Source organism: Hyaloscypha bicolor (assembly GCF_002865645.1).
Source record: "Hyaloscypha bicolor E unplaced genomic scaffold K444scaffold_136, whole genome shotgun sequence".
In the NCBI taxonomy this organism is placed as follows: Eukaryota; Fungi; Ascomycota; class Leotiomycetes; order Helotiales; family Hyaloscyphaceae; genus Hyaloscypha; species Hyaloscypha bicolor.
In genome coordinates, this window is record NW_020194638.1 from 316010 (window position 1) to 336058 (window position 20049).

Sequence of the window (20049 nt, forward strand, 5' to 3'; positions counted from 1 at the left end):
CTTTTGGTGGTGTAGAACATTTCGAGGATGCCGGATATTGTCTTATGATAAGCTGCCCCGAGTGGACCGCTGATGGGCTGGGAGCAGCTGGGGCAGAATCTTAACGAGTAGCAGTAGAAATGGAAATGGAATTCGATGTCCCAAAAGGCGAGTATTTCTTTTATCTAAGATTCTTCTCAGTCCGAATATTTACAATTGATAAGATCAAATTCCGGCTGATATAACGCCATCTTCATTCACAGTAATTGCATCGATGATATGATATATCTTCCGCTTGAACGCCAAAGAAATTCATTCCGGAATGGAGGTCTTTCGTTACACAAAGGTCATTAAACCTTCTCTTCCACGCTGAAGCTAGCAGAACCCGATACAGGTTCTTGTCCGTTATGAATCTCCAGTCCTCGAAACTCAACCAAAGCATCTCCCTCGAGGTACCCTTCCGTATCTGCAAAGCTCTCAAATTGTTTTGCGTCGGATTCACACCCATCGGGTACCACTTGAGCAGGGAGAAGGACGTTAATGCCGAAGTAGAAAGCTGCTGCAACTGTGAAACAGAGTACCCAGCCCATCTGATACATATGAGTTGCAGCTTTCGCAACGGCAGAAGGATGGTAGGCACCAACAAGACCGGGGATCCCGAAAAGCGCGGCAGCGACCCAACAGCCCAGCGCCTTGAGATTCCAGCCCTTTGCGTAATAGTATAAGGTGCCGCGAGCTGGAGTGAACAGGGAAGGGGTATGAATGTTGCCACGTTTGATGAAAAAGTAGTCAATGATGACGATCTGATGAATATATATGTCAGCAGATAGCTTGGAATGATATAAGAGGTTGGACATACACCACAAATTGGCGAGATAAAAATATTGTAACTTCCAAGGAAAGTGAGGAAGGAGGACCCATTGGCTTTGGAGAAGTCAGCAAATCGTCACGCTGCTCTTTGAAATGGATGGAAACATACTTAGAAGTTTCCATGGAACTATCGCCAGGGAAACTAAGCCGCAGAATAATTGACCACGAACAATCGTGAACATTTTTGGCTGCAGGCCAGTTACATCAGCACCTAAAAGTTTGTGTCAGTGGGGCAATACCGGCACTCTCAATTGGAACACTTACCAAACGGAATGGCATTACAACCTATGTTGACCCCTAGGATGGAGAGGGTGAAGCCGAAAGAGGCGAAGAAACATCCGGCACGAGCGCCTGGGCCCCAAAATCGGTCGAGTATGGCATTGAGCAAGTCCCACTGATTCCAATAAGCTTGGCCAAATTTTCCTTGGGTTGCAGCTGTAGCCCCAATGCCGAAGAAGAAGATCAGAGTCTTGCTAGCAAAGATAGATGATGCTTGTCTCCACCCAGCATCTTTGGGGCGGCGAGTATATCTCGTTAGGTCCGGTTGCTTGAGGAAAAGTCAGCAGGGACGACAATAGAAGGATAAAGTTGGAAGCACTTACGTTAACTAAGAGAGCAGATGTGACCCCGAGGCAACTATTAATCCCGTTCATCATTGCCCAGCCAAGACCTCCGGCGCTGACCGGTGTAGTCGATGCGAGCGTCTCAACTCGAATGCCTCCACCATAGTGAACACACCAAGCAAAGACCCCGACGCAGGCAAGTGGACAGACAATAGACTCGGCCTAGAAGGGCAGGTTGTCAGCTTGGGCCCTTTTGGATTTTGCGTGGTCTACTCACAGCAAAGAGAAACTTAATCTTAGATGGATGGACGGTCAAGAATGGCATCTCGATCATCCAAAACAAGAAGAAAGCTAGGAGATCTCGAGAAGAGATACCGGCACTCTCGGGAAGGTGATTCACCATGTGCCACCACGAATTGCCGAAGATGCATCTTAACAAAACACCGAGGAGCTGTGAGCCGAAATAGGATTGAACTCCAAACCTGTTTCCATCATTAGCGGAAGTTTCCTCCCGGATTGCGAATGAACATTACCAGATAATGGCCACCACGGCACGAACCCAAACGAAGAATAGTTGACCATACATTCCAAACACGCTTCGAGCCAGAACAGGATATCCAATGTGATACTTGGCTCCTGGTCGGCCCAGTGCGAGTGCAACAGAGGAGGAGATCAAGTTGGCCTTGGAAATCTATTAGAAATAGGCCAAGCTCGGGGAATGTTACTTACCAGCATGCAGGAGATCAATGCTTGCCACCAATTGAGACCAACGGAGATCAAACTGGCTCCATTCGACCACTGACTTGCGTTGAATGCATTCTGCAAAAGCCGCCATGTTAGCCTTGCACAGAGCAGCTTAAAGAGGACCGCATACACCCCACCAATAGCTGCTTAACGAGATCCTGTAGCAAAGTCAGTTCACGAATAGACCAATTAAAAGAAGGAAGGCTTACCATGACCATGTGCGTTCCGCTTTTGGTGTCGGTGCAAGATCTTTATTGATCCATTGGGAAGACTTCTCGCCCAAAGAATTGGTACTGAGCGCAGCCTTCCACTCGCTCTTGGAGTGAGGAAACCTTGGAAGGTGCATTTTGTTTTGGGGGTCTATATTTGAGGAAGTGCAAAGTATTGGTGCCCGTTGTCGATCGATGCTTCAAAAAGCCGCTTGAGTATGGATATTAGCCCTGTCTTATAGAAGTACTTTCGTTCCCATCGCAACTGATCATTGAGGTTAGATATCTCTATCATCACATCTTGTCGGTTGCTCCGATAGATTTGACGAAGATTACAATTTGATATTGCTGTATCAACGCCTTCGGCCACCAAAGTGGGCGTGGGGCTTTGCCAAGCGGGCGGACTGGTCCGATCAAAATCTAGATTCGCATTTTCAGCGATCCCTATTGGTGATTTGGGTGCTGAAAAAGTAACCGATAGATAACGACCAGCCCTTGAGTCATTGCGGACCATCCCGAAGACCCGATCGCGACGACCCGATGGTGGCGGCAAACTCAGCATTGAAAATGGCCACAATGAAAAGCTCTCCGTTCAAGCCCACAGACTCTAGTTCCGCAATCTTGAAGTCGTGACTTTTGCTCGATTCCAGTTTTCTTTGCAAAACTCCGATCATTTGACCATTTCCAATCCGAACCCTACCCTCCTTTAGGGAAGTCACCAACTGATACAATGCAAGAGTTCGACATTGTCCTGCGTAACGCCTGTGTCAACGGCTCTCATACTTGTGACATCGGGATCAAAAATGAAGCCATAACCGCCTTGGGTCTAGGACTAGTACCGACAGAGGACACCGAAGTAATTGACTGCGAAGGGGCTGTTGTCACTCCCGGAGGCATTGACGGACACGTTCACCTTGCCCAAGATCGATCGCCACGAGCACGTGCGGCAGGGTATGTAAGTGCTGATACAAGTAAGTCTCAAACGTTTTAGGTCCAATGGCTAGTTGACATATATTTTAGTTGAGACGGGGACGCGAAGTGCCGTGGCGGGAGGCACAACAACGGTTCTGCTGTTTGCAGAACAAGCAAAGGGCCAGTCTCTGAAAGAGCAAGTTGCAAATTACCACCTTCTTGCTCAAGAGCAAGGTTCCTACGCGGACTATGGCTTTCACGCCATTATCACTGATCCAACGGAAGAAGTGCTGGAGAATGAACTTCCCATCCTCGCTCGCACCGGAGGTATTATGAGCATGAAACTCTTTCTGACGTATAAACATATGCGCATCTCAGACAAGCAATTTCTAAAAGCTCTGAAAAAGGCGCGAGAACTGAAAATGGTAGCTTTAGTGCATGCCGAAAATGGCGATTTGGTTGATTTCTTCACTGAGCACCTTGAAGAGATGGGGCTCACGGAACCGATGTACAAAGCCATTGCGCACCCTCTAGAAGCAGAAGCTGAAGCGGTCAATCGGGCCGTCACCTTCTCCTCGATAATGGATACACCAATGGTGATTGTCCATGTGTCGGTACAAGAACCAATGCAAATTATCCGGAAAGCACAGTCTTTGCTCAAACCCGTGTTCGCAGAAACTTGCCCCCAATACCTCCTGCTTGGGAAGCAGATGCTTGCGGAAGAACATTTCTGTGGCGCAAAATACATCTGCTCGCCGCCGTTGAGAAGTTATCCCAAGGAAATCGAAGCGATATGGCGAGGGATCGTGAATGGCACATTCACAATTTTCTCATCGGACCACTGTCCATACCGGTATGTTGGCTCAAGATTATTCAATGAAGAATTGGGGTGTTCTGACAAGAGACTATAGCTTCAATGATCCTCAAGGAAAGCAACTTGGATTCTCCCGTGATTGTAATGGGGATCCTAAAGGAATGTAAGTAATCGATAGGTGCCAACTAACATGTTCTTTACTGAAATTTCAACAGATTCACAAAAATACCTAATGGCCTTCCTGGCGTGGAAACCAGAGTACCGCTACTCTTTTCCGAAGGTGTTCTGAAACGTCAATGTATCGACGTAAAGCGCTTCGTGGAACTCACTTCCGAAAATCCTGCCAAGCTTTATGGGCTCTATCCCAAGAAAGGAGCCATACAAATAGGCTCTGATGCAGATCTTGTGATTTGGCACCAGCAAGAAAGCTTTATCCCGAAGAGGTTGAACCACGATAGAGACTTGCATGATGGGTGTGATTATTCGCCATACGAAGGCATCGAGTTTCTGAACTGGCCTCGAATGACACTTCTGAGGGGAAAGATCGTGTTCAGAGAAGGAAGTATAGTCGGAAAGAGGGGTTATGGTCAATTTATTCGTCGGAAACCATGTTCTTTGCCCTTTCAAAGGAGAATGGGTAAGCAGTGGAATGTTTTGCAAGCTGCTTTGTGACAGTAGTTTGTCCTTTGGAGTTCCCGGGAATTGGGAGGAGCAAAACATTTAGCATCTTGAATAAAATCATACCTCTGAAAGTGTTGCGCCTTATATCTAGGTTAAGGACACGCGCGGTTTGTTCTCGTTGGCAATTCTACGTCGAAGCCCCCGGAGTTGGCAAGCGACATCGTTTAGCCCCCTAAACTCCCTGAACGAGAGGCAATCCTATTTGGGAAGGAATGTTAAAAAGCTAAATTGAACCAGAAATATCAGAGAAATTGTTGATTTGAAGGGACTTAGCCCTCCTGTTGATGAATGAAGCCAGCTCGATTGGAGGTCCGACTCGTATTTGGAACCCTTAGTGGCGAGCTGCGTTGCCATCCATCCGCCGGATAATCGCGTGTTCTCCATAACTGAATTGAGCAACACTGTGCGAAAAAGAACCCTGTTGTACGATACGATACTGTATATACATGGTAGGCTAATCTGTCTTGCACTGGCCTTGGGTGGCGGGACGTATTCGTGGGCGTCCGCAGCCGTGTTGACACCAATGGTCATCGGTGTCGTCTTGTCGCTTGGCAGGATCTTGTACAAGCTCTCCATTAAGTATGGGCTTGTCAAACGGTTCCTACTATCTTCTTTGGTAGTATTACATCCGCTATAGGGATCACAGTGCTGGCTGGCATGGGCGGTCCATGCCGAGAATGCAAATCCAGTATACAAAATGATGTCTCTCGTGAGCCATAGCGTAATGATGCGGATTGTCGGATTGGAGATTTATTCACAATAGCAGCTGGCCCCTCAAGTCAAGGACTTGAGGACATATATATACATAAGGGCGTGGAGCTAATAAGCTCTAGCTTGAGTGAGGTGTGGGAATTGAGAAATTGAGAAATTGGTTATTGACATATAGTAACGTCACTTCAATACAGGCTTGGCAAAAATTCCTGAGGTATTAATACCGGTATTAATAGTAGAGGTATTTTTCAGGTATCGCAAGGAATTAATAGTATTAATACCAGAATCGATTCTTACCATAAAAATTAACTCTTTCTTTTATTATTTAAATTATATAATAATGTATTATTATATAATTCCTTTAATTTCTAGTTTTTCTATTAAAAGAAATACTGACTATTATTAATAAAAGTTAATAATATCTTAAATTTAAAATAGCCCTCGTATTCGGAGAATTAAGCCCCGTATTCGTATTTCTTATTGAGGTACTAAATACATAAGCGAGCCTTACGAAAATCTCAAATGCTCAAAAGCTCATTTTTACTTAAAATAGCCGTATTGAGATAAGTTTTAGTCTAAAATATAAGATAAGTAGCTAAATAGAAGCCTAAATTAAGTAGAGTATTTGCGCTACTAAAAATCTTCTTATAAGATAAGTGGTTCTAAAGTTAATTGCAATTAAAGGGGGGAATTGGGTTCGGGGAATCGATACTGGTATCGATACTATCGATACCTGACGATTCTGGCATTGATACCTATCGATACCGGAAATTAAGGAATTTTTGCCAAGCCTGCTTCAATACGGACGAATCCAGTTTCATTGCACAATTTGGGCTATTTCCCAAGCATGGCCGCTTCCATTTCATGCCTTGTTCCTTTGCGATGCCACACGGTAATCTCATCGGCATGGCCATCATGTCGACCACGTTTACAAATAAGAGTAACGTTGGCAAACAAGACACCAATGATGGAATCAGATCAACCATAGGTCCATATGGACACAAGAACGGCGACGGGGAATTCGACGCCAAGGATGGAATGATGTGGGCATTGATCGTATGCTTCTAGTCATGTGGCTCTCTTGACCTTGTCCCTCGCCAATGTCCGGATCTTGACAGATGGTGGGCAGGAGGTTGTGAGTGAAATAAATGAGCCCTCGCCTTGGCACCGGCATTGATTCACATTTTGCTATGAAGTCAACACCCTCCGTAAAATGTCATGATCTAGGTTCTCTGAACGGGAGGTTTCACTCCACTGGATGGGTCAAGAATCGATGTGACAAAAGGATAAGAAAGAAGGATCAACCCGATCAGAAAATCAGAACATCAACGCAGCAGATGTCGGCGGAGCTTTAGGAGCTGGGCCGCGGCGGCTTGCCCGCGCCCCTATTTTAGCGACCTAACCCTTGCAGTGCCAGTCCCTTTCTCGCCACACTCCACGATTGCTAAACTTACGCTGATAAGGAGAAACCTCTCGTCGGGATGGTCCGAAAACAATACATACATGTTGGCTTGATATGCTCTTGACGTATATTGCTGCTCTAATCGTTTTTGAACTGCAAATCCAAAATGGAGGAAAGCCCTGAATATACCGGTACAGCTGCAGCCCAGCGGCGTCCAAACAAACGGCCGCGAGTCCTGGTAGCTTGCCAAAGATGCAAGAGTCGGCGGCAAAAGGTGATCCCAGTATTAAACAGATCTACAGCATTGCGTACTGACGGACAGACAGTGTGACAATGCGAGTCCCGAATGTTCCAACTGCTCGAGAGCCAAAGTATCATGTATCTACAGCGAGAATGCGTATCCTTCCTCCTATGTCAAAAGAATGGAGGAACGAGTTCGCCAGCTTGAAGCCAGACTCAGTGTTAGCGAACAGAATTTTGAAAGGGAGCTTTTGGACCATGATCCAAATTCCCCGGAGCTCTTCAATCCCCGACGTCAGCACCAATCTGGATCATCATATCCAGCCGTGGAAAGACATCCAGATCGGGTTCCGGGACTGGCCCACGGTCTAGGCTTGCTCTCCTCATGCGCTGCAGCAGAGCCCCATTACTTTGGGTTCTCAGCTGGCCTGAGTTTGGCTCACTTTGTCCAAGTAGCCATCGACTCAGGAAGCAGCTCAGCGGATGTGTCATTACCTCTTCTCGCCGAGCGTCCCTTCTCCAACCAAGCCCTAAATGCGAACGCAACACTGGCCAAACTTCCTTCCTTCAGGACCGGCGCAAGTTACATGCGGGCCTACTTTTCCATTGTGCATCCTTTGTATCCATTTCTGGATAGATCTGCGGTTTGGAAGCTTCACAAATCTCTCACTCGACAAGAGCAGCTTGCTGCAGCAATCCCTCAGATCGATATTGCACTTATGCATCTGGTGTACGCGATTGGCTCAAGATGCCTACAGTTACTGGGAAAAATTGACGCGTCGAAAAATGTGCCAGAAGGTCATTTTTTAAGTGCAATGAAGGCCGTCAGCGAGGATTTGAAATTCACAAGCATTAGATCCATCGAGGTCACGCTCCTCCTAGCCATCCACTCCATGCGTTCCCCGTCGGGTATGCAGACTCGTGAATATTGTAATGCCCATTGTGTTTATGGCAGCTAACTCTTCAAATAGGAACTAGTGTCTGGCATCTGTCAGGACTGGCCGTCAGGCAATGCTTAGAACTTGGTCTCCACAAACAGCGTATGGTCGACAGTCGCAGCGTCCAGCTTGACCAACATCGAAAGCGTCTGTTCTGGAGTGCATACATCTTTGAGCGCAAGACGGCGCTTGTACTTGGCCGACCATTCGCGCTTTCAGATGAAGAGATCGATCTTGATCTACCCATGAGTGTCGATGACGATGAAGAAGAGGAGAGAAATCTCATATCTGCCTTGGAGATGGAACCGTCATTACAGCAAACGGAAAGGACCATTCTAAGCTATCACTGCCTTCACGTTGAATTGTACCAAATACACACAGAGATCCGTCTCGCCTTACACCGGATGAAAAAGACGAGCACCAAGGAGCAAGCACAGCAAACGATGTCGGCGTTGTTTGAAAAACTCGAAGACTGGCGAACTAAGGTTCTCAACACATATGATACCTGTTCACAAGGAGTTCTTCCAGCCTCCAGATCGAGGGACACCAACAGACGTCGGGAGCCCGGTGATAGCGGATCAGACGTATCAGGCAGCGAGCAAGAAATTCAGCATCGGCCTATTGACGTTGAGAAATCAGAGCTGCTTCTAGAATACCACAAAGCTCGCAGGTCCCTGCTACAACCTCTGATGACAGAAAGCCGGCAGAATTTCCCCTTCGACACAGCAGATTTCACTGCTTGTGCTGAGGCATCTGGTCAGATCTGTCAACTTTATCGCCGACTCCATAGGCTATCACCAACACCATTCTCTCTGCGGGATCTACATGCAGTCTTTGTTGCTGGATTCACATTGATCTATTGTGTTTGCACCTGCCCTTCCATTTACTCAGCACAACGGGTTGGTGATGTTGGTGCATGCTCAACTGTTCTGTATGTCATTAGCGAACAGTGGTCCAGTGCCAAGAAGTACAGAGATGCGTTTGAGGTGGTGGCTGAGAAGATGATGGAGTCCACGAAAAAGTACCAAGAAACAGGAAGTTTGAATTATCTGGACACACAACCATCGGGGGCGTTGTCAACTACTGCCAGAGCGAGGGAAAGGTCAACGAGCGGTGAGTCCAATGCAGTTTCGAAGGGGGCGAGCAGTGGACCCGGAGCTCAGAATGGTGATGGAACATTGTTATCAGATACTGGCAATGGCTTCATAGAAGAGTCAATGTCACAAACCACTTTATACAACACCGCCATCTTGTCAGAAACAAGGGATGAGCTTTCATTTCAACATGACGCTCACGCAACGATGTGGCACACAGGCTTGGAGCTTGACCTCAACCTCGAATATGATATTTACGGCATCGAAGGGCTTCTCTCTAACGAGGGGTTGGATTGGTTTACAGGCGCTGTACTATAGTCTTAAGATTTCCCACAGCCTATGCACATTGCACGGAGTAGTGGGAGGGTGTTTTGGTGTAGACAAGATATATAATGGAGAGAGGCTGAGTGGTGTGGCTCGATACCGATAGACTCAGGATTAATTTTCCCTGTCACTGATTCTGTTTTAGTCAGCGGACATGAGTAACTGCTGCTCTAACCTGAGCTGAGGGTAAGCATACCTGATCAAGCCTGAGCAGAGCTTGAGCAGAGTCTGAGTATCCTGAGCACACCCTGAGTTAGCGTACGTTATAATATATTATAGAACTTATTTCGGCCCCCTGTGTGCCCGGGCTACATTTTCGTTCCTAAACTTTACCCAAGAATCCGATTCTACTCTGCCGGAACCGATTTTAGGTCTCTGGTCTAGCCACAAGTGACTAGTAATTTAGTCTCACAATCCAAATTCGATTGTTACGGCACAGGCTAGAATTGTCAGCAAGTCATATGACCTCAGACATGTCCGAGGTCACGTGGCCGTACATAGGGGGTATAAGCGAGCCACCTCTCCCCCCCCCCCCCCCCCTTCTTTTCTCCTTAATTTAAGATTTATTAGGCAATCAACCCCTCTGGGCTTTGGTCTATTCGATTAGCACCTCGACCAATCTTCAAGTGACTTAGCCGCTACATCTGGCTCGATAAAGAACGCGACTAAACTAACGGCTTAATTAGCTGCATATAACCTGGAAGACACGGGCAGTGGGAAGTACATTATAGCGCAGGATTAGAAGAGTCTCTATAAGGCTGCAAATGATAAGAAGATTTAGGAGGAGTTTTTAAGGATTTGTTGGGAGATTTCGTGGGGTACATTTTCCTAGACGAGACCGTGGAAGGGAGGAATTCGTGGCTCAAATCTTGAAATTGAGTTAGTTTATTCCTGTTTGCTAAACTCTCTTGAAGACACCTTCGTTATATGCCACTCTCCAAAACTGGATATTACTCATCGCCACCCCTTTATTTCAATTACAAGGCCCCTCCCGAATACCCCGCATCATTCTATGACTTCCGCCTTCGTATCATAAGCATCAAAGGCAACTCAACTAGGTGTCCATGATCACGCCGGGGCTTAAGATGCAGTCTTCCCAGACATCACGGATGCCCCATCGTTCCCCTTTGCGTTCTTCTCCACCAAAGCAGGCATAGCCTCAGCATCTCGTCCACTCCTACCCTTGCGTCTGATGGCGAAGAAAATAGAAGCAAAGGCAAGAGCCACCCCAAAGATACACCCCACCACAATGCCAGCCTTCGCCCCACCACTCAACCCACCATTCGCAACATCTTTTCTACCACCTGTAGCTGAAGCAGTGGCTTGGCCAGCAGCAATGCTCGTCGGCACTGAAGAGCTCGATGTGCTCGCAGGCACGAACTCGTCGGCGGTGACATTGAAGCACGGTACCTGGGTGGTGAACGACACAGCTTCGACAAACATCTTTGTTCCCAGTTAGCCACTATTCTACACCCGAGATATTGAAGGGGGACTCACGATATCAGCACAAGCAAAGAACGACTCTTCTTTATCGTTGTCGTTGGCCCAGTACTCGAGCTGGATCGTTGCGTTCGAGCCAGGTGTCACGGCGCTGGACTCATTGGGTAGAGGATAGCATTGGTGGCCTGGCTCTAGCTCAGAGACATTGCTTTTGACTGCCTGAAAATCTTGCTGCGTCGTTGGATCTGGGTGAGATCAGCCATTCTCCTCTTGCATGGAGAGCGGATGAGGGAGGGTACATACTATTTCCATACGCGATGCGGACAGCGAGGTTATACGCATCGTCCGCGATTGTGAGCTCAATTGAGCCGATGGCTAGAAGCTGTTAGAGTTTGATGAAGGTGTGAGGTGGAGAGAAGATGGCTTACAGCCGATGGGGAAAGAGGTTCGGTTGGATGGGGGAGAGACACTTCCGCATGGTGCTATGTTGTCGGAGGCAGAGGCCCAGTGACGGTCGCTAGGCCAGAGGAAGGCTACGGGGCCCATGACTGTTCCTTCTGCTCCGTCACCGTGGGCAGATAGGGTGTGTTGGATAAGCCCAACGAGGGCGAAGAGATGGGCTGTTGGTTTGAAGAACATTATTGCAGTCTGGTGGAAGTTGCTATGAGTATTAAGAGACCGGTAGTTTGTGTAAAAGAAAAGGCGGGACGTAAGGAAAGGGGAGAGTTTATGTGAATGGGTGGGAATGGTCGAACTGCTCCGATTTCGTCAGCCGAATACCCTCACACCACCTTTTAGCCAAACTTCTCCAAGAATCTAAGACACGCGCAGAACTTCAAGCCTGGAATCTGCAAGAAGGCACACTCGACTGCCTTTGTTTGTATTTCCGAACGGACACTAAAAGCATCTGAGTCTTGGAGACTGCATTCCTCTGAGGCGAGACTTTCCGGAAAGGAATGTGAAGTCCAAGCTCGTTCCTTACGAAAATCTTTTACGGTCACGAGGGTATTGGTCCAAGGTCTCCAGCCGGGCTTATCAGATCAATCAGATAAATTCATGCCAAGGTTCAAGCAGAATTTTTTCCCATGAGTGGCGAATAAACATGCAGGTTCGCCATTCGATGTGAGGGTTTCCCGCTCTTCAGTCTTGGCTGCATTGCCAAGGGGACCTCATGACACCACCTATGCCATCTAATCTTATCAGATCAATCAATCAAGCCGTGTGTGCCGGACTGCCAGAAAGTGTCATTGCATTAGGGAGTATATTGATCGTCTTGGGCTTCTTAGCTGGCTTGCCAAGGAGCGAGTTCGGAACAGCAGGTGGGCTAGGATCCCAGGGCCATCTTTTGTCGGAATATTCAGACAGGAGAAAGTGGCCCAAAATCTGTCTGAATATAAGTTTCGAATCCCTCCTCCTGTGCCTTCCAATTAGACATTTCTACAGTCAATTTTTAGAATTCCTTGGTTCCGTTTCCCGGCCGCGCTCTCGTTTTCAAATTTTGAAAAATGTTGTCTCTCCGATACCTCACGGCTCTAGTCACTCTTCTTACAATCGCTCTCGCATCCACCTTTGAAGAAGACTGGACGACCTCCCTCCTTAGGCGTCAAGAACCGGGAACACCTGCGTATGACTGTCACTTGAACTGCGGTACGTACGCTTCATTTCAAACCACACTTCAACCCCAGAACCAGGACCTAAACTTTTAAAGGAACTGCAATTACCATCGGTCGTGAAGCTACAGATCGATGCACGAACTCTACTTTCTTGACCGATTACGAAACATGTCTTGAATGTGCTGGTCCTTCCAATCAAGACATCTGGCAACTCTACGGCCATACCCTTTCTGGATATGGTGAGAGTTGTGGACTTTCGACGACTCCTGTATCAAACACATCTGCGACTACGACTTCCGCGTCTTCTTTAACACCTGCATCGCCCTCAACTACCGGATCTACCGCTGTACTCTCTACAAGCACTACAGAAATACTTCAAAGTTCCACGACGGCTCCAAGAAATTCTACAACTTCTACAAGCACGGGAACAAGTTCAATTGAAAGTCCCTCAGCATCTGTAAGCCATTTCCTTGTCATGAGTCATGAAATTATATTGCTGACAGGAATTCAGAGTCCAGCTATTGTACCTGCTACGGGAAGCGGCAGTACGTCGAAGGGTAGCTTCTACGGGGTCTTCGTGCTGGGTTTCGCAGCACTCTTTGCTGGTCTTGTATAAAGCTTGTTTCACATAACTTGGACAAAATGTGGTTCGCTCGAGGCTTGGATTATCCGAAACACGTTATTGGGACTTATTTTGTACTATGAGGCGCAAATATCTGGTTCCTTCTCGAACCGTCCTGTCGTACTCCTGGGTTAGGAACTATGATAAAGAACTGTGACAAGTGGGATCCTCATTTTCACCGAGAAGTTGTGAGTAGCAACCAAGGCACGATCCCGTCAACTATGTAGCCCTCTCGAGATATTGCTTGGTGGGCGGTTGCCACAGTTGGAAGAGACGTCCAAAAGTATCAACCGTGGCTCATTGAGTGACGAAGCAGTCAAGAGGATTCAGGCACTTTGGGAGAAGTTGGAGCCTCGTGTCAAGTACATTGACAACCTCGGAGCCATGCAGTAGGACGAAGTATCGTCTATGTTGTTTAGCGCCATCTAAAAGGATGCGCCTCGGTATTCAAAACAAAGTCATCCAGGCTAACCAGACCCGGTTCGCTGTAGAGTAGATAGAAGTACTTCAAGGTTTCCGCAAGCCAATAACTCTCCATAGAATCTTCATGGGTCGGGTTTTCATCCATGACGTTGACCAGACGCGCATGCGCAATGTCTGTCTTTGTATGCTTCACAATCGCCTCGAACATCTTCCACCCCTTTTCCAACCACAATGGGTCAGCTGTAAGGCGGTACATAATGAACACGGATTCGATAGCCTCCGGGCGCAGTCGGTAGGATGGGTCATCGACACTCTTGAAACCGTTGCCTTCGCCACTCCAGGTACATGTGGCGGCATCTTGACAAGGTTCGACGTGAGCGAAATCGGGCATAACTCCCGAGGGCGTATTGTTGTATCCCCAAACACAACCGTCTGTAAGTTTCCTGGCGGTCTCTAGTTCTTCCAAGGAGTTGCTTATTCTAGACCCCAGAGCTACCATGCCACCGACGAAGCAGGCTAAGTGTTGAAACTGGCCATCAAGTTGGGGCGGATTCGCGAACATATTCATATTGCCACTCATAAGAATATCAGGATTTCCAGGGAGAGAGGGCCGGAAGAAGAGATGTTTACTGAACGCAGCGAAGGCTAAGCGATACATATAGATATACTGATCGGAGGTGCGGTGATTGAGTAGATGTGTTTTTGGTAGGTACTCGAACGCGGAGTCTATCAAACGCGACCTCGTTATTACCGAACCATCAGATCAATGAGCAAAGAAGAGATCTCACCTGACAAAACTCCCAGGGAGAATGTTTTATCTTGGAATGACAGATGTTCCACGCTGCAGTTTGCTGTAATTGGCCACATTCCAGGTAACGCAGTGAGGTTCTGCGTGAGCGCCAGTTGATCAGTAACGATCTGAATTTGGGCAGCGTACTTCAAGTCCCCTGTGACTTGGCTCAGTCGAATGAACTCCAGACTCAAGCTTGCAATCTGTGCAATTATAACCTTATCTTCCCCATGCAACTTCCCAGACGTATTTTCTTTCCAAAAGTAGTATGGAACCGGAAGGCCGCTCTGGGTGTCGAATGCCTTGTATAGAAACTCTCCCAGCTGTGTGGCCTTTTGTAGAAGAATGGGGTGTTTATGCTCGCTGATATCCCATGCACCCAGCAGTCCACCCAAATATCGAATGGTGACTTCGAAGACGGGAACTTTGTCGGCATTCGGTTTGGAGAAATCGATCAGTGCCAGCGCCGCGACAGCCTCCGCGAATTCCTCCTTCATTCCCATTATGTATAAACTGTCCAACGAGTCCACCAATGTCGCCGCCCAGCCAACGAAAGGATCTTTCTGCCCCCCAGACACCGGCATCACCTCGTCGTGCAACCAGGCGTGGTCTTTGTACCCCTTCCAAGCATGTTTGAACGCATCCTCGACTTGACCCCGCCGTTGTAATCGTAGCTTTTTCGCAGCTGCAGACTCCCTCGGAAACTTGGCCTGGATCTTGTATGGGGTCTGGCTTTTACGGAACGGAATCCGGTCCGTATGCGTGGAGAAATAGAAATATAGGCAGAGAATGACGATAGCAAGGAGGACGTGACGCGACCGAAGCCTGCAATGCAAAGACCGAGGGCGCTGGAATCGAATGCCTGGGGTTGGTTTGTCGCTCATTGGAACTATCTTATACTTGGGCAATATTAACACATATACTTACCTGCCTCAAGCAATGTTAAGATCGAAACATGAACAGAACGGATTCATCCTCGACTTGGCCAATGGGCCGTGTGACGTTGTTGTGCCGAGCTGCCCCTTACCTGAGCTGCACTCCCTATGAGACTAACTACGGAAAGCCGTAAAGACGATAAGTGCAGGCAGTTCGGCTTGATCTTTGTTTCCGGCCCCACTCTACTTAGCCACATCACGTCGAAAATTTATTCAGCGCAGAACACTAATTTTCAGTGCATTGCAGCCTGAAACTTAGCGATCATGGCCTGGAATTATAGCGACGAATCACTATCATATTAGCGACGTCTGAAGCTTGTGACGCTTGAAAAATAAGCTCTCCTAATACTCTGAAAGCTCTCTCTTTAGGAAGGGCCTCCCTTTCTTTAGGGGGTGCTCTTCCATTTGAGCCTTTTAATTGTCCTAACAAATACGAGTCGGCAACTCTAGGATTGTTCTATTCTTTTTTTCAGTCTATGTAATCCTGCTCAAAATTTAACAAAGTTGGGTTGAAGCTAAGCGAGTACCCCTGAGTGCTAAGCGGCCCGAAATACCACCAGGACCAACGCACAAGGGGACAGAAACAAGCTCCCGAATTCTCCTGTTGTGAGTTTCCCTAATGAGAAAGGAGGTAGGATCTATTGGGAAGGTGGAAGTTCTAATGAATTGTTAGCCAAAGAACTATCAACCTCCGGGGCCAGCGGTATGGAGCGGTTAGGTCTTAGGAAGGTTAAAGTTAGATGTTATGGAATTGTTGGGGGGCTGTACGAATGGTGGAAGCCAATGACGCACGTAGTTACAAGGAGTTGCGAGCCCAGGCTGGGTAGCCCAGTGCGTTTCGCTATAATAGACCGTTGTATAAATCGTATATTGACTCACTTAGCAACCGGGGGCATTTTTGCGATTAGAATGTGGAATAAGAACTAAGTTTCTCAAATTAATAGGACGTGAGGCGATTACCACCCCGTTTTAAGTAGGCATTGAAAGTCAAAATGGACGAATGTTTGCTTGTTGATCTTAATTAAGGATAACGGAACACTCATAATCTATGGAGGAGTGAGATTATCGAGAGGAAAGCTCGGGTCATAAAAGAGTGCTCCAGCTTGCGGAAGAACTACCCAAGTCCTGGGACGAAGACCTCGCCTATCTAGAAGACATAGCGGAAATTAGGGTTCTCTCTGTCCGTCAAATCCTCAAAAGCATGAGTATAATTATCGTCCATTGCCTCCTGAATACCGGCCTGCGCCAACTCGTCCTTCTTCCGGTTCTGGCGAAGTAAATGCCAGCGGAGGAAAAGAATAACAAGCACAAGAAGACCATAGCAGACAAGGTGAACCGTGAAAGCGATGAGATAACGAGGTGCGTTCCACTTCAAGAAGACTTGAGGACCTGGAGAGCTTCAATCAGTATATTATCATGGATGGATAGATTTTGGAAGAGCACTCACCAATTGCGTTACCTACTGCCCATGCAACAAAGTTAGTAGCAACAACTGTTGATTTCTTGGTTTGTCCCGCGATGTTGCGGGATATCATTGAGAGCGACAATGTTTGAGCAGACCAGAACGACAGCGTGATGTAGTAGCTGATCAGCAAACCGATTTTCCTTGACATGTCGGTGCTCTGTACTGTCATGAGAACAATGGTGCCGATAAATGAACTAAAAACAGGTCAGTCAAGTCACATGTGGAGCTGAGGAGACTTACGGGATGACGAAGGCCAACATAACAAGCAAGTTTTGACCTGTCTTCTTGACAAGCCATACAGAACTAAGCAACACGATAATGATATATGCACCAAGTACCATGGCAAGCAGTTGAGTCTGAAGCACCGAGAAGTGGAAGCTGGTGATAATAATATTTGCAAATGCGCCCAAGCCACTTGTTGGCAGTGTGGTAAAGACTGCAATGCCACAGTAGCACCAAGTCTGGAGGTCCATGAATGCTTCAATCATTTGCTCTCTCTTGAATTGCTTGTTCTGCATACCAGTTTGGTTGGAGCGAACTCGTTCGACCATGAGGTGCTTGTCTTCTTCGGTGAAGCATTTGGCTCGCATGGGGGAGTCGGGCATCCAGAACATGACGAAGGCGCCCCAGAGGATTGCAATTCCGCCGTAGGTGATAAAGAGAGCTTGCCAGTTCTTAAGGGGTCCATGCTGAAGAAGTGTGAAGCAGTAAGCGAGGAGACCTCCTACGATTTGCTGAGCTCCGTTCATCATGTACCTAAACATTCGTTAGCGACAGGTATCATCCGGGCCTGAGCGAGAACGTACCAGTACGAGACAGTGGCAGCCTGTTCGCTTCTGAGATACCACATGCTGGATAGAACCACAAACGAGGGTTGACAACATGCTTCGAAGATACCAAGAAGAGTTCGGACAACCACAAGATGAGTAAAGTTCTTGACAGCGGCATGGCACATCAATGTCGCACCCCAGAGCATAATGTTGATTGAGAGGTATTTTGCGATAGGGACTCTCTGAATAATCCAGTTTGTGGGGAATTCGACAATCAGGATAGCAATGTAGATACACGTCGTCAGCCACGAATACTAGACTCTGTAAGCAAAAGCATGACGTTGAGGTCCAGGAATGACTTGCCTCCTGGCCAACCAAGTTGGTATACTTCTGAATCCCCATGATGGATGCAAAAGACAAGGTACCTTTGTCCAATGCTTGAAGGAAGTAAGTAAAGATCATGATAGCCAGCACACGGCGATCGATCAACTTCCTGAGCCGCTTATTGGTGGCCTGGTCAATAACAGTCCTGACTTCGCTAGTATATTTGGCAACCTCTCCATCGACTTGAGAGAAGTCAGTGTGGTTTTTGCCAGCATATCCACCGGTCTCCATCCGCTCGAGCTGAATTTTCTCGGTATCCGCTGCCTTGTCAGATGAGTTCTTTCCGTCCTTATAGTAGACCTCCGGTGAGCTGGTGATTTCTGTCGCCATGGTGAAGACGTGAGAGGAGTTTTCGCGATTTGTTTCTCAGAGAGATCTGATTGCAGATCAGAGAAGATGATAATCCGATAGAATTCCGAGCACTCGGAAGCGATTGCTTGCTCTTTAGCTTCTCTGAAGTTTCTGGTTATGGGACAACCAACCCAGACAGCTCGGGGTCAATTGGCTTCAAAGGACGAAGGCGCACATGATTACTAGCAATCATGCACCGAAAGCCCGAAGCCAAGCCATACAGCTGTTGGTGGAATAATCGCCGTCAAACACCTCACCAAGAATGAAAATGGGGGAGCAGCGCCTCTCGTAAAATCCGGTTTGGGGACTCTGATCAATTGGTGCGGGGATTGGGATCTGCGAGCCACCTCGGCCGTTCGTTTAAGCTTTACCCAGGGAATGGGGGTCTGTGGAGCCCCGTGGGGTCTTTTCGGTGGATTTTGACCCGACCAACGAATCTCTCTCCCGTCAACAGCAAGGCCTCGTCAGCCTCGTCCCGCATTGGACAAGAGGGATTGATTCTTTTGGCGGTCTTATTTCTTCCTTTCGAATTCAATATTCCTTCAGCTCGATCTTCAACACATTCACTATCTAGCCGACTTGCGCCTCCATCGTTTTGCAACCACACTTCGAGCATTCAGAATGCCCACCACGTTCGAGGGGATCGATGCCGCAAAAATGCACGAAGCAATCAAGCTACTCACGAACAACCTTGTAAATATTACCGACACGACTGGCGAGTTCCTCCTTACTCTTCCCGATGGCCGAGTGATCGATACAAAAGGGTGGAACGATTGGGAATGGACACACGGGGTTGGCCTTTATGGGCTCTACAAATACTACTCCCTAACAGGAGATGCCCCCACGCTCAAAATCGTTGAGGATTGGTTTCGTGATCGATTTGCGGCAGGTGGTACGACGAAGAATATCAACACGATGGCAGCGTTCCTGACACTTGCATATGTCTACGAGGAGACGGGGAACCAGGCATACCTGCCGTGGTTGGACTCCTGGGCTGAGTGGGCGATGTATGATCTGGAGAGGACGGATTACGGTGGCATGCAGCATGTTACGTATCTGACACCGAATACGCAGCAGCTATGGGACGACACGCTGATGATGACTGTGCTGCCTCTGGCGAAGATTGGAAAGATTCTCGGGAGGCCGCATTATGTCGAGGAAGCCAAGAGACAATTTCTGCTGCATATCAAATATCTGTTTGATCCTCAGACTGGTTTGTTCTTCCATGGCTGGACGTTCGAGAATGGCGGGCATAACTTTGCGCGGGCGAGATGGGCGAGGGGAAATTCGTGGCTTACGATCGTGATCCCCGAGTTTATCGAGCTGCTAGACTTGCATGACCGGGACCCAATACGAATACACTTGATTGATACTTTGGAGGCGCAATGTCGGGCATTGAAGAAGTACCAGGACCAGTCAGGGCTGTGGAGAACTCTGTTAGATCACAGCGATGAAGGTTCGTATGTCGAGGCATCGGCGACCGCTGGTTTTGCATTTGGTGTGTTGATGGCGTTGAGGAAGAGGTATATTGGGAAGGAATATGAGGAGATGGCAATCAAGGCAGTGAAAGCGGTGATAGCTCAGATAGATGAGAAGGGCGAGCTTCAGAACACAAGTTTTGGTACAGGTATGGGTGATTCTTTGCAATTCTACAAGGATATTCCCAGGACGAGCATGCCTTACGGTCAAGCAATGGCCATAATGGCGCTCGGAGAATTGTTGCGGAAGTTCATATGAAGTCTACATCCGATGAAGCAATTTCAAGCCCTCGATTC

The 20049-nt window shown here is 47.7% G+C and overlaps 7 protein-coding genes across 7 annotated transcripts; 3 read left to right on the forward strand and 4 right to left on the reverse strand.

Annotated features, from left to right (window-relative positions):
• Positions 1 to 148: 148 nt before the first annotated feature.
• K444DRAFT_667582 (NCS1 nucleoside transporter) lies at positions 149 to 2662 on the reverse strand. The gene is made up of 10 exons (XM_024887313.1): positions 2366 to 2662; positions 2287 to 2314; positions 2142 to 2231; positions 1946 to 2103; positions 1690 to 1894; positions 1452 to 1634; positions 1114 to 1396; positions 959 to 1060; positions 839 to 903; positions 149 to 782 (listed from the first exon to the last, which is right to left on the reverse strand). Exons 1-10 carry the CDS (start codon positions 2500 to 2502, stop codon positions 330 to 332), a joined length of 1704 nt encoding a protein of 567 aa, XP_024730773.1. The 5' UTR covers positions 2503 to 2662; the 3' UTR covers positions 149 to 329.
• A 433-nt stretch (positions 2663 to 3095) lies between these two features.
• Positions 3096 to 4831, forward strand: K444DRAFT_667583 (D-hydantoinase; the record flags this gene model as incomplete). The annotated part of the gene is made up of 4 exons (XM_024887314.1): positions 3096 to 3336; positions 3386 to 4130; positions 4189 to 4254; positions 4307 to 4831. The coding sequence occupies 4 exons, from the start codon at positions 3096 to 3098 to the stop codon at positions 4761 to 4763; spliced, it is 1509 nt and encodes a 502-aa protein (XP_024730774.1). The 3' UTR covers positions 4764 to 4831.
• Positions 4832 to 7051: 2220 nt separating this feature from the next.
• Positions 7052 to 9475, forward strand: K444DRAFT_667584 (uncharacterized protein; the record flags this gene model as incomplete). The annotated part of the gene is made up of 3 exons (XM_024887315.1): positions 7052 to 7159; positions 7212 to 8034; positions 8097 to 9475. 3 exons carry the CDS (start codon positions 7052 to 7054, stop codon positions 9473 to 9475), a joined length of 2310 nt encoding a protein of 769 aa, XP_024730775.1.
• A 1086-nt stretch (positions 9476 to 10561) lies between these two features.
• K444DRAFT_634687 (uncharacterized protein) lies at positions 10562 to 11560 on the reverse strand (the record flags this gene model as incomplete). The annotated part of the gene is made up of 4 exons (XM_024883776.1): positions 10562 to 10924; positions 10979 to 11166; positions 11225 to 11296; positions 11350 to 11560. 4 exons carry the CDS (start codon positions 11558 to 11560, stop codon positions 10562 to 10564), a joined length of 834 nt encoding a protein of 277 aa, XP_024730776.1.
• Positions 11561 to 13571: 2011 nt separating this feature from the next.
• K444DRAFT_539877 (glycoside hydrolase family 47 protein) lies at positions 13572 to 15253 on the reverse strand (the record flags this gene model as incomplete). Its single annotated transcript, XM_024875668.1, has 2 exons — positions 13572 to 14305; positions 14368 to 15253. 2 exons carry the CDS (start codon positions 15251 to 15253, stop codon positions 13572 to 13574), a joined length of 1620 nt encoding a protein of 539 aa, XP_024730777.1.
• A 1198-nt stretch (positions 15254 to 16451) lies between these two features.
• On the reverse strand, positions 16452 to 18295 carry K444DRAFT_598215 (MFS allantoate transporter-like protein; the record flags this gene model as incomplete). Its single annotated transcript, XM_024878524.1, has 5 exons — positions 17903 to 18295; positions 17576 to 17853; positions 17010 to 17525; positions 16752 to 16963; positions 16452 to 16693 (listed from the first exon to the last, which is right to left on the reverse strand). The coding sequence occupies exons 1-5, from the start codon at positions 18251 to 18253 to the stop codon at positions 16452 to 16454; spliced, it is 1599 nt and encodes a 532-aa protein (XP_024730778.1). The 5' UTR covers positions 18254 to 18295.
• Positions 18296 to 18855: 560 nt separating this feature from the next.
• On the forward strand, positions 18856 to 20011 carry K444DRAFT_598216 (glycoside hydrolase family 105 protein; the record flags this gene model as incomplete). The annotated part of the gene is made up of 1 exon (XM_024878525.1): positions 18856 to 20011. The coding sequence occupies exon 1, from the start codon at positions 18896 to 18898 to the stop codon at positions 20009 to 20011; it is 1116 nt and encodes a 371-aa protein (XP_024730779.1). The 5' UTR covers positions 18856 to 18895.
• Positions 20012 to 20049: the final 38 nt, after the last annotated feature.